This window comes from Lynx canadensis, chromosome D3, assembly GCF_007474595.2.
Source record: "Lynx canadensis isolate LIC74 chromosome D3, mLynCan4.pri.v2, whole genome shotgun sequence".
NCBI lineage: Eukaryota > Metazoa > Chordata > Mammalia > Carnivora > Felidae > Lynx > Lynx canadensis.
In genome coordinates this window covers 53629439-53641955 of record NC_044314.2, presented here as the reverse complement: position 1 = coordinate 53641955, position 12517 = coordinate 53629439, and the positions used below count along the sequence as shown (strand labels likewise).

General features: G+C 38.8%; 1 protein-coding gene across 1 annotated transcript in view; it reads left to right on the top strand.

Annotated features, from left to right (window-relative positions):
• MYOM1 (myomesin 1) overlaps positions 1-12517 on the top strand; it is a 165080-nt gene that overhangs the window by 137199 nt on the left and 15364 nt on the right. Inside the window, 6 exon segments of the mRNA XM_032595461.1 lie at positions 552-658; positions 776-820; positions 6103-6239; positions 8371-8515; positions 9238-9297; positions 9593-9660. Of these exon segments, the coding sequence (XP_032451352.1) occupies positions 552-658; positions 776-820; positions 6103-6239; positions 8371-8515; positions 9238-9297; positions 9593-9660 (562 nt within the window).

The following is a 12517-nucleotide window of genomic DNA, read 5'->3' as shown; positions in this document are numbered from 1 at the left end:
GCACATATTATGTGTCAGAAAACTATTGGATGCTGGGAGACACAACAGGAAATAAAACATATCTCGTCCCTAAAGGCACAATGACTATATAGTGGAGGCATACGTATAATAAAATAGGTAATACCAATACAGTATGATAACCTCAAAAAGGAAACTTCAGAGGTTAACTAACATAAGAGGGGCACTTGGAGTTGTCAACAGAAAGTTCTGCCCTGTGGAGGAAAATGTTTTTTTAGTTTCCCCCAGCAAGGGCTGATCAGTTAAAAATATCTTTCTGGGGGATGGGCATTGATATGCAACATAGCTTGGGGATGGGAGGTTTGTACCAGCTCCCCACTCCTGTCCCCCTGTCATCCTTGCAGCCCCAGGAGGAGGTCAGGAAAGTCTTCCTAGAAGCTGCAGGAATGTGCAGGTTTTACGTCAGTAGGGGAGTTAGGAGCAAGTGCTCCCCATGAAGGAAGTCACATAGGTAATCACCTGGAACAGTACAGGACGCCAGCCCACAGACCCTGGACAGCCTCCCTTCTTAACAAGAGTATTCTGTTCTGCAGGACGAAAATGACCTTCAAGGACCTTGGGACGGAAGACATAGGTATTTACTCCTGCGATGTAACAGACACGGATGGGATAGCGTCAAGCTACCTGATAGACGAGGACGGTAAGCTTAAAATCAATCCATTCATAAGTCTAATGCTGCTCTGATTCATTAATGATCCTCTGGGATCAGGTGAGTTTTGTTTTAGTAGTTTAATTGTTCTTTTTTTTCTCCCTACAGAGTTGAAACGTTTACTAGCTCTCAGCCAAGAACACAAGTTCCCAAGTAAGTGTCCACAGTACATTCACAGAGTTTAGCAATCCTGCTAGGTGGTGACTTCTGGAATAGGTCAGAAGACAACTCTGACAGGGTCAAGACAAGAGGCTCTTGAGAACACACAATGGAATATAGACTGGTAGCTACAAATGCACTTTCCAGAAGTGCTGCTTTTATCTTTGCCGTTGTTCTAAACAGATACAAATACTAACATAGAAAAAATGTCACATGCTCTGTGACATAGTGAAGTGTCAGGTTACGTAGGTGTAACAGCTGAATAATCAAGTTCTTCACCTTTTGCCTATGTATTTTGGAACCCTATATATTATATAATTCTGGATACATTAATTCGCATGTTTTTTAGGCAAACCAACCTCTTCCTGAGCAATTTAATGTTAGCACATAATAGAAGAATCATACCTCTAATTAAAGATAATCTAAAGACATTATCTACCATTTTAAACTCCTGGAAAATAAGGTAAAGATGCCTTAGTCAGAAAAAGAATCTCTCTGCACTATCTACAAACTCTTCAATAAAGCACTTTCCACATAAAAGATTAAATTTTGCAGTTGACACCTAAAAGAAGAGAAAGAAGTGTGAAATGACACCCGGAAAGTTCCATTGGCCTGATAAGATCTCTTGCCACTTATATCTATTGACCAAACTAGGGGATTATCTAGAAAGTTATACCCTAGAAATTGAGAAAACAATTAGGGAGTGATAATCCACACTCACTCTTTTAAACCAGGACTTTTTTTTTTTTTTTTTTACTGTTTGGTCCCTAAAATATAATTCCTTTACTGATACAGAATTTTCAGGAACTCAGGAAATCATACCGTGATCCCAGACCATAGACAAAACCTTGCATGTTTGTATATGTGCATTTTTCTAGGAGGAAGGTCTGTAGCTTTCCCGAAAGTCCCAGTGAAGGCTATGATTAAAAAACAAACACTGCTCTGGAACCAATTATCTGACTTCTTTTCCATTACCAAGGAATGCTTGTTCCATTGTGAGGCTGAGTGTTGGTGACTATTGGCCTCAGTGGTTCAAAACCACATTTGTTCAACAAAGCAGCACAGCAACATGCTTATGGGGTGTTAAAGTAGGATACAGACTTTCTGAATTCTGGGAGAGAACCATTTTTTGTCTGTATGCTTATTCACTATGAAACTGGAAAAGTAATACCATGGTCTCTTAAAAGTTATTATCATTTTTTAATTGTATGGAAGGTAGATATTTGGCCTGTACTCTCCTTATTCAGTACTTTTGACCCAGTCTATGAACCTGGGAAACTCATTTTAATTTCCCTGTGCCTTACTTAGTATCTTTACTAGCAATGGCTGTTGTAATAGTTTATAGCACCTACTGTATAGAGATGCTGTGAGAGATAATATAGTATTGGTTGATCCTTGAGCTCTTCAGGAAAAACATAAATACTAATTGAAGTAGAATAGTGATCCTCAAAAAACCCACTTGTAGAAGATTTTCTACAAGCTGTACAGGATGCTCTCCCTTCATGTCCCCAGGGCTGTGAAGTAGGGAGTAAAGGAGAGGGTCACTGTGCTGACCATTAGTGATCACGGTCTACTTTCAAACATTGGTAGAAATGGAGACAAACAGCAGCTTCCACTTATCTAGTTAGACAGTAAACACTGGCAAAGCATCTGGGCAACAGCTGATCCAAACGACATTTACATTTAGCTTAAAGGATGGAGATGATACAATATTGGGTGTTAGTGTTGAATTGGAGGTGCCCAAGCCTCCCTGAAGTTCAGTGATCTTATGGACTTGGAGGCAGTAATTGCCCAATGTCGCTGTCATGGATGCTGAGATATTTTATTTTGCATAAACATAATCACTCCAATTACTGGTTCTAGGGGAGAGAATAGTAGCAAACTGAGGTTCCCTTTTTATTAGAGCCCTGGTATGGCATTGGGTAGGCAGAGAGAGAGAACTCAAGGATGTGTTAAAAACTCTGACATTCAAGTATCAGATCTCCCAACCCAAGGGTGATTTGCTTAGCCCATTGAAGCAGCATTTTATGTTATGTTATGTTATGTTATGTTATGTTATGTTATGTTATGTTATGTTATGTTATGTTATTTTTTATTTTATTTTAGACAGAGAGAGATAGCACATAAGTGTTAGAGAGGGGGCAAAAGAGAAAGAATCTTAAGTAGGCTCCAAGCTCAGCACAGAGCCAGATGCAGGGCTCAATCCCATGACCCTGGGATCATGACCTGAGCCAAACTCAAGAGTTGGACACTCAGCCAACTGACGCACCCAAGTGCCTCGAAGCAGCATTTTAAATAATACAGCTCCCACACTTTTCTTCCCCCACCACTATTAGATCAGCTTGGCCACTACATGAATATTTTCAGAGATCTGATGATAGGGTCAAGGTAGCATATCTAGTTTCTCAATTTATGCCCACTTCCTTCTGGTAAATGTTGACACATAATTAAGTCTTTTCTTGAGATTTTGTAAAGTTTTAAATGGGTCTTACTTCTTACCGAATGTGAAAAAAGAGTATGGTGTTCCTTTAGCCCTTGGCACAGTAAATTCTCCTACTTTAAGCTGTTTTCAAAAATATTTTGAAAACCACTAAACATATGCCTTAAACATACAAAAAACCAGATATTTTGCTGGAGGAAATTAACTGCCAGAGAAAAGAGCCTAAAGAAATTTAGGACTGAGAAGAAGAAAAAAAATATGTATAAAACTAAAAACAGAAAACAGCCTAGCGGGTCTTACCAGCTTTGATATTAAGATGCAGTATACAGAGGCAACCTTCTTGAGAGAAACTTACTTTATTCTCCAAAGATTTCAAGGTATTATGAGGGAGATGATGGAAGGTATACTTCAGTATTGTCAATGGCTTGCATAATATCTCTCGGTTATTATCCCACGTGTACCTATGTGTGCAGGTATATGCAACCACATACACATCACTTATATCTATTTGGTATGTCCTTTTAGGTATCAGTGTATTATATTTTATCAGGGGTAGTTGTAGGGTTTTGTTGAATTAACTGGAAGAAAAAAGAGGTACAAAAATATTAATAGCCAAATTTATAGAGCACTTATTATATGCCAGCGTATTTATAGGGTACTTAAATGGAGTATATCATTTAAACTCCACAATGACCTGAAAAGTTTCAGTTCTAAGGTGATTTAATTTTAGAGATGTATACTGTGAGGCCCAGAGAGATTAGGTAACTAGACCACAGGTACACAGCGGATACCCGTGGTTAAACCCAAGTAGTCTGTCACTAACCAGGACAGGAACTGTTACTGTGTGTGCACCTGCTGTTTGCCACGACACCCTCTCTGGCAATTACTGGTGGCCAGTGTTTCCTCTGGTGATTTTCCTATTACTCAGAGAGAACCGTGAATATTAAGGGAGCTTGAAACTTCCAGGAGGGCATGCCCTTTCTCCTCCACCACCACTCTGGCCCTCTTAGATAACCTCATCACTCATGTATTAGGTTTCCCAGAACAAGGTCTCCAGACTTTTCTAGGTCAGATTATACTTTCCATTCCCCTTAAGAGTTACTAGTAGCAAGCAGGAGTGTTCTGTAGCGAGAAAGCTTAGCTTCTGCTCTCACAAGCCTAGAGTCTGTCCATGGTGCCTTACTCAGACATGTTCACACTGGAAAACCACTAGTGTTCTTCAGAGTGGACACCAGGACGAGGAGGAGCACAGAATCGAGGGCATAGCCCTGGTCTCAGCTCTGCTACTCAGATTTGTTACTAACCTTTCCTGGAGGTCACTTTTTTCATCAGTAAATTAAGAGAGAAAGAACTAACATTTCTTGAGCACTGGTCATTATTCACAGTGTCTTAGTGTCTTCTGGTATGATATTCACTCTTCTTGGTGGTCTTATGAGGCAGATAATATCCATGTTAGCAAGTGAGGAATGCAAGGTTTTAGAGAAGATAACTGTCCAAGGGCATGGTGTGACACCAGAGCCCATTTTCTGCCCATCGTGGACACCCCTCAGTAGATGACATCTGAGCCTCCTTTTAGTTCTGCATTGGAACAAATCTGTAACTGAGTTTTACAGTGACTATGGAATAGTGCAAATGATAGGCATCCCTTAAGCTTAGAAAGGATAGTTTTAGGATAAGTACAAAGAAATATTGATATACATTTCATACAAGTTTGGGAAGCTTACAATTTAAAATGTAGCATGTGTTGAAATTTTCAGGTTAGTTTGAGAACAGTTTAGAGAAAGCAAAGGGTGATGATTTCTCCTAAAGGAGGTGAAGGACTATTAAACTTTGAGAAACAACCATGCTTTTCCACAAAGTTTGCCCTGGAGTCACCTCTGATACAAAACCATTGGTTGCAAGAGCCATTATAAAGAACACTTTCAAGTTACAAGAAATTTAGAAAATGGTCTTTGAGAGATATCAGCCAAAGACTGAAATTTCATTTAGACTTAAATGGCTGAAGCGGTACAGGTATAAATCAGAGATATCATATGATTTCTTCACTTTCTTTATGAGGCAAGCCATGCCATATTTTAATATACCTTCTCAATAGTGACTCAAGTATTTGCCTCTGAAAAATTTTGCCTAGTCTAAGAACTTAAATGAACTGGTATACCAGTGGGATGAATAGAGTTTAAATGATAAGCTGGTTCATCTTATATATATAATCAAAATTAATTCTGTTTTAAAATTCATCTTTAAAAACATTTGAAAGAATGTCCACAGAGAGTTAAGTTGTTGGAAAAAATAAAATTTAACTCCTTTCCCAATATTTTGAAGCAATTGAGATTATCGAATGTTGGTGCTGGAAACTATCTTGACCCTTTAGGACATTCAGTTCAATCCCCTTCATTTATAAACGAGTCAATTGAGGTCCAGATATGTGAACTGACATTGACATTGGACTAGGCTCCAGATCTCCTGGGGCCAGCCCAAGGCTATTTCATCACACTTTGTTATTGTCCCTAAATAAACCTAACCAAAGCTACCGTAGAGAGTCACACAGGTTAGCTGAAGGAACCCTGGAGGTAAGTTCATCTTCCTCATTTTTACGGTTGAGACATCTATGACTCAGAGAAGGGGAATGACCTGCCCAATGTGGCAGCAGGATTAGAATCCAGGTCTTCCATCGCTGAATATCGTTCTTTCTCTACAACTTTCTTACTGCCTCCAGGCTTTGCCAGAAGCAAGGTGCTATATTGTCATTTCTGTTGAGTGTTTTTTTCACTGAAAAATCTGTATCAATACAATTGGTTACCAATAAAATTGCTATTTTTCTTTTTATTGTGCATAGTTGTTCCAGTTAAGTCAGAGTTGGCAGTTGAAATTTTGGAGAAAGGCCAGGTTCGGTTCTGGATGCAGGCTGAGAAGCTATCTGCCAACACCAAGGTCACCTACATATTTAACGACAAGGAGATTTTTGAAGGGCCGGTATGTTTTACGCTTTTTAGATTCTAAACTTTTCACTGTAGAATGTACTGAGGAAGCCCTATTAAGATGCGGGTAAGTTGTCATGAAAACCACTGAGCATGGAGTGGTGGGGTTTAAGTCATTTCATATGTAAAAAAAAAAAAGGAGAGGAAAATATAGATTGACTATATCATATTATCCAAACTGGGACACTTTTGAGAATTAAAGAGGGTTCTAGTAATAATTTTTCCAGGACAACAATAGAACCAAAACTGTCCCAGGCAAACCAAGAAGTATTGTTACCCGTGCAAATGGAGCTGCTCTCCTGAGAAGTCAGAGGAGCAAGAACGCTTAACTAAACTCACATACTCCCATCAGAAACCCCAACAGGAACTTGGTTCTTCACGGAGGAAGAAATGGCTTCTATTATTCTGATGGCTCAGAAAAAATTACAGTAAAAATATCTTTCATTGGTCTTCTGGTTAAAATGCAATACATTTTTATTGTAAGAAAAACTTTAAAGACTCAGAAGAATCACAAATTCTTACAGTTTTGTAACACACATATCGGTTTATACTTCTTGGTCTGATTCTACACTTCTGTGTGTGTATGTCTATTGATATCTTATTTACATACGTAGTTATGTGTATCTACTCTTTGCTTTGCTTTCAACACATAGTTTCTATAGACAGAGTTACAACATCTGCACTTTATTTGTCCTCCCTAGATATCAGTAGAGCCAGGATCAGGCCAGCACTCAGTGGTACTGAAGAATTTGGGTTTAGGAGCTCTGGCTCTTACCTGTGCTATCATGGGTATGAATGAGAGACTCAGAAGATGGGAGAGAAGTGTGACTTGTGGCCAATGTTAACAACCTGTTCTCCTTTCATCAAGATATGTTTTTAAAACATTTCAGAATTCGTTAGTGAAGGGGAGAATGAATCACATAAATAGCAAAAGAATATGTAATGTATTTCTTTTCAACTCATTTAGCAACTGTGTGTAGAGCCCGAATAGGTCACACAGAGTCCACTGTGGCCCATCTTCTCCCTGTTTTCAGAATATTCTCATTGACTGTGTGCTCATCACCTGACCAATGGAGGGGAAGGAAAAGCAGCGTTGGCATCACCCTCTGACCACTCATGCACACATGCACATAGACACACTCCCCTTCATGTGTTCGCACACGCTTTCATGTTGTTGCCCACATACACATACGTACCCTGAACGTGGAGACCTGCCCATTGTCATCGAAATTAGTTCTTATACTATTTCATTGGGTGGAAATTACAGTCTTAGGCTAAGTTCCTTAGAAGGACAGTCTGAAATAAGTTTCTCTTCCAATTGATTTATGGGAGAGTACTCTCAGGAGTGGGGATTAGGGAAACAAGCTAAGGTAGATGACAGCTAAGCAAGAATGTGGTCTCAGTTGGAGACTGGCTTCCTTCAGGGGAAGCTCTAGGGCATGAATTGCAGCACAGAGTTGATCCCAGACGTGAGCCTTCATTCTGTGACAAGTTATAGGGGAACTTTATTAATTCCAATCCATTATAGAACTTGTGCTTGTATGCCAGAGCTAAGATTTATCTTTACATTGAAAAGAAGTTGCCTAAGCAGTATGATAAAATAAGCACAGTTCAGTAGGGCAATTTCAGTTTATTAAGAATAAATGGACTTCAAATGCTTTGGGAGCATTTTTATTCACATGTTAATTTAGCAGATATTTATTAATTGCCTGCTATATACCATGCATGTACAAGATGCTAGGGATATAATCATGAATGAGCCAAAACACATCTGCATGCTGCCTATTTTTTGCATTGTTCTGCTAACTGAAGCCAATGTAATCTGGAAGGTAAAATGGGAATCTAAAAACACGTTTTTGACAAAATTTGTGACTTGGGATAATAAAACTTTATTTGTATTTAAAAAATTAAATTTCAGAGATTTTAGTAATCATTTCTGGTCAAGGTCATCTATTCCATGTAATGTTTTCCTTTTCCTGGGCACAAGATTTTGAAAGCTTGCATCTAAAAAAAGTGTGAACAAGAAATTGTGTTAACATTATGATTCTTTGGAGTTTGTGTTTATTCTATCAGGCATCCTCATCCTATCTAGCTCACTGATTTCTGTTTTCCTTTTCACACTGAAGAAATATAAGATGCATGTTGACCGAAACACTGGCATAATTGAAATGTTCATGGAAAAGCTACAGGATGAGGATGAGGGCACATACACTTTCCAGCTTCAAGATGGAAAAGCAGTTGGCCATTCTACTCTTGTTCTCATTGGAGATGGTACGAATTCTGTGAAACATCAGCTGAAAGATTTCCCTGCTCCCTTCAATGCAAACACCGATGGCACAAAAGTAGTCGCGTGGAAGGCAGTAGGAATTGCTTCTTGTATTTCAAAGTTGGAATCCAGTTTTCAGTTAATACTTTCCATAATACTTCATTTCATAGACACCAGATTTATCCTTAGCCCACAAGGAAGACTGCAGTTCAGTCATCTCATATATAAACAAGTATTTATTACTAAAATTCTCCAGTGAAGGAGATTGCAACACAGCCAAGTCTGTATATGTATCTCAGAAATGATGCTCCTACCTTATATTGTGTACTTACTTTAAATTACTTAAGAAGAAAAATATGCAAAAGTAGCGTATGCCAAATCAATTAGTCATACTTTAGAACTAGATTATATGTCAGCTGCCATAAGCCACTGTAGAAACCACCAAGATGTAAAATGTGGCATTTAGCAAGTGTGGCATTTGGGAAGGTTGGCCAGATCTCTACATTTGCAACTTCCGATACTGCTTCACTATTTCCTAGCGCAATGACCTTAAACAATTTACTTAACCTTTCTAAGCCTACTTCTTCATCATGAAGACTTACAACAAATAGGGGGTCATGATGTATGAGTGTTATAATAATGAGTACAAATCACTTAGCATGGTGACTGGCATATACATTTATACCACTCAACTCAGTTTCATACTTCTTTATTTTTCAATCTTTAGTTTATAAAAAGCTCCAGAAAGAAGCTGAATTCCAGCGGCAAGAATGGATCAGGAAACAAGGTAAAAATGGGCAGTGAGTAAAAAGAATAACTTCAATTTCTTGAACAAAATATTCCAAGATTATTTCCATAACAAGTTAAAATGCATTATTTTTGCTTATGTTAATAATGCCCTGGTAAATAAAAAATAATTGAAAATATTTATTATTAAATATGTATCCATTTAAATATTTGAAAATTAATCTTGAATTTTAAAATATCACTTCACACATGTATCGCTTTAGAATTTAAGAATGAGCTTTGATTTTGCATTTGTGGTTAATAGGGTGATTACTGATGTCATTAAAATTTTATAGGTCCTCATTTTGCTGAGTATTTGAGCTGGGAAGTGACTGGTGAATGTAATGTACTATTGAAATGCAAGGTAAGAAGTAGATAAGTTTTTAATATTTGATATAAGGGAAATAAAGATAAAATAGAATGTGAGAAAAGGAAGATCAATTTTTCATCTCCTCCATTTGAACCAAAATGCTAAGTGACACATTCTTACTGCTGAATGTTACTGCAATCATTGGTTGGTAAGAAGCATAAAGTAAAATGAAACATAAAATAAGATAAAACAACATAAAAATATGGGAAGACAAGATGATGGCTCCTATTCATTACACCTTAGCTAATAAGGACTGGCTCTTCTTTTCTTTTTTTAAGACTTTGTGGGTTTTTTTTTAAAAGCTTTTTAATGTTTATTTTATTTTTGAGAGAGAGAGAGGCAGAGACAGAGTGTAAGTAGGGGAGGGGCGGAGAGAGAGGGAGACACAGAATCTGAAGCAGGCTCCAGGCTCTGAGCTGTCAGCATAGAGCCCAACGCGGGGCTCAAACTCACAAGCCATGAATCATGATCTGAGCTGAGGTGGGTTGCTTAGCTGACTGAGCCACCCAGGCGCCCCAAGACTTTACATTTTTTAGAACAATGTTAGGTTCACAGCAAAATTGTAGGGAAGATATAGATATTTCCCATATACCCCGCCCTGTCTGCACAAATGTACAGCCTCCACCTACGTTACATCCCCCACCAGAGTTGCACATTTGCTACAATTGATGATCCTACACTGACACATGATAATCACCCAAAGTCCATAGTTGACATTAGGGTTCACTCTTGACATTATATATGCTATGGGTTTGGACAAATATGTAATGACTTGTATCCACCATTGTAGCATCATTCAGAGTTTTTTCACTGCCCTAAAAAGCAAAAAGCCTCTGTGCTTTGCCTATTCATTCTTCCCTCCCCACTCCCAACTCTTTAAAAATTATTAATCTCAGAAGAATCTCACATGGTCTTTGTTTCAGGCCAAATGTGCATTCTAACTAGTAGATCTATTCCACGATCATTCTAGATACACTGTCCTTCCCTGGAAATTTAGCAATTTCGTATCTATATTCTGTGACTGGTGCAACAATTCCTTTGAGTGTTGGCTAGCTCAGAGGCTGGTTCTGGAACCAGCATGCTGCCAGGAGGGGAGAGGTTTGATGAAGAGTGTACAGCTCTCATTAGGCCTTGGGAAAGATTTAGGGGAAAAAAGGCTATATCACACCCTTAATCATTTTATACCTTAGCACATGGTGTGTTCAGCCGAGTGAGTCACCAAAATGTTTTGGACAGGGAACTGCTGGATGAGGTCGGAGTGTACAGGTCATGACAGCAGACAGTGGCTCCAAGTAGAAGCATGGATCTGGCATTTGGCACTAGCAAAGCCAGAACCCAAGCGCCCCCGTCTCTTCTAAGTCTGATGAAAATTACAGAAACATCAGTCTCCCAGAAAGGTGTCTGAAAATTAAATTCTAGGCTTTAGTCTCAATGGAAATGGAAAAGCTTCCTAAAAACAGTTTCTCAGGCAGCAGCCAAAACCCTCTCTCTCCTCCTGGCTGTCCACTGCCATACAGCCCCTGGCTCGCTTTCTCCTCCACAACTGCCCACCCCGCAAACCACCCTTTCCCAGGGGCCCACACATCTATCCTGCTTCTTTCTGTACTACCCACCTGTTGTACTAGCCTTTTGGGATGTGAGCTCCGGTGTCCTGTTCTGATGGCTTTCCTCAGGAGAATCAGCCCCTTGCCCAGATTCTGAACAACCATGGAAGCCTAAAAATAGAATCTAGATATTCATACATTATGTACTTATGCTGTTCCAGTGCCTGTTCCTTATGCTGTTTCAGCTTCTCCGACAAAATCCTTTCTCTAGTCCCAGCTTAGTCATCTTTTCTGTAAGACCTTTTCCTTCTCTGTGCAGGTAGAATGAACGTTCCTCTGTCTTCCCATAGCTCTTTGTTTCATTATTAGAGGAGTTTAGGCGCATTTAGCAATTTATATATTCATTATAGTTAATGGAGTATGTGTAACTAAACATTCAGACTCATGAGACTATCGTGGACCCCATTTGGAACTAGTCTACTCAAAAGAATATAGGACAAGAACCCCAGCATGCCTGCAAGGCAGAGCTGGGCCCTCCTCTCCTGCAGGAATCCATGCCACCATTTTCTTCATCTGTTTGTCATATAGTTTGTTATATAGTTATATTTCCTCTTTGGGGACTTGTGTGTGCATTTCTTCAGTTGTTCGGTGGGGTCTTAAGGATTGTTCTCTTGATTTGTATGAAGTCTTTACTTTTTTTTTAACGTTTATTTATTTTTGAGACAGAGAGAGACAGAGCATGAACAGGGGAGGGGCAGAGAGAGAGGGAGACACAGAATCTGAAACAGTCTCCAGGCTCTGAGCTGTCAGCACAGAGCCCAACATGGGGCTCGAACTCACGGACCGTGAGATCATGACCTGAGCCAGAGTGGGACGCTTAAACGACCAAGCCACCCAGGCGCCCCTGAAGTCTTTACTTTTGACACAGTATTAATTACACAAGAAATACAAGCATATAGTCTTCTTTGTAGAAAATTTAAACATTGTAGATAAAGGTCAAGATCCCTTTAACTGTACGAGTTTGAAACTTATGATGTTATGATGTATGGATATAGGATTTAAATGAGTTTCCTCAAAATTGCTAAGCAATTAATTTACTAAACCATACTTGATGGTTTTTAACTAAACTTACTATGAGGATCAATTCACAATATATACATACATCAAATCAATATGCTATATACCTTAAACTTACACATTGTATCTCAACAAAACTAAAAACATTTTAATTAAAATGTTTTCACAAACATACTTCCCTTCCACACTTCTTTGCAAAGCTTCAGTCATCTTTTCAAAAATATTTAGAT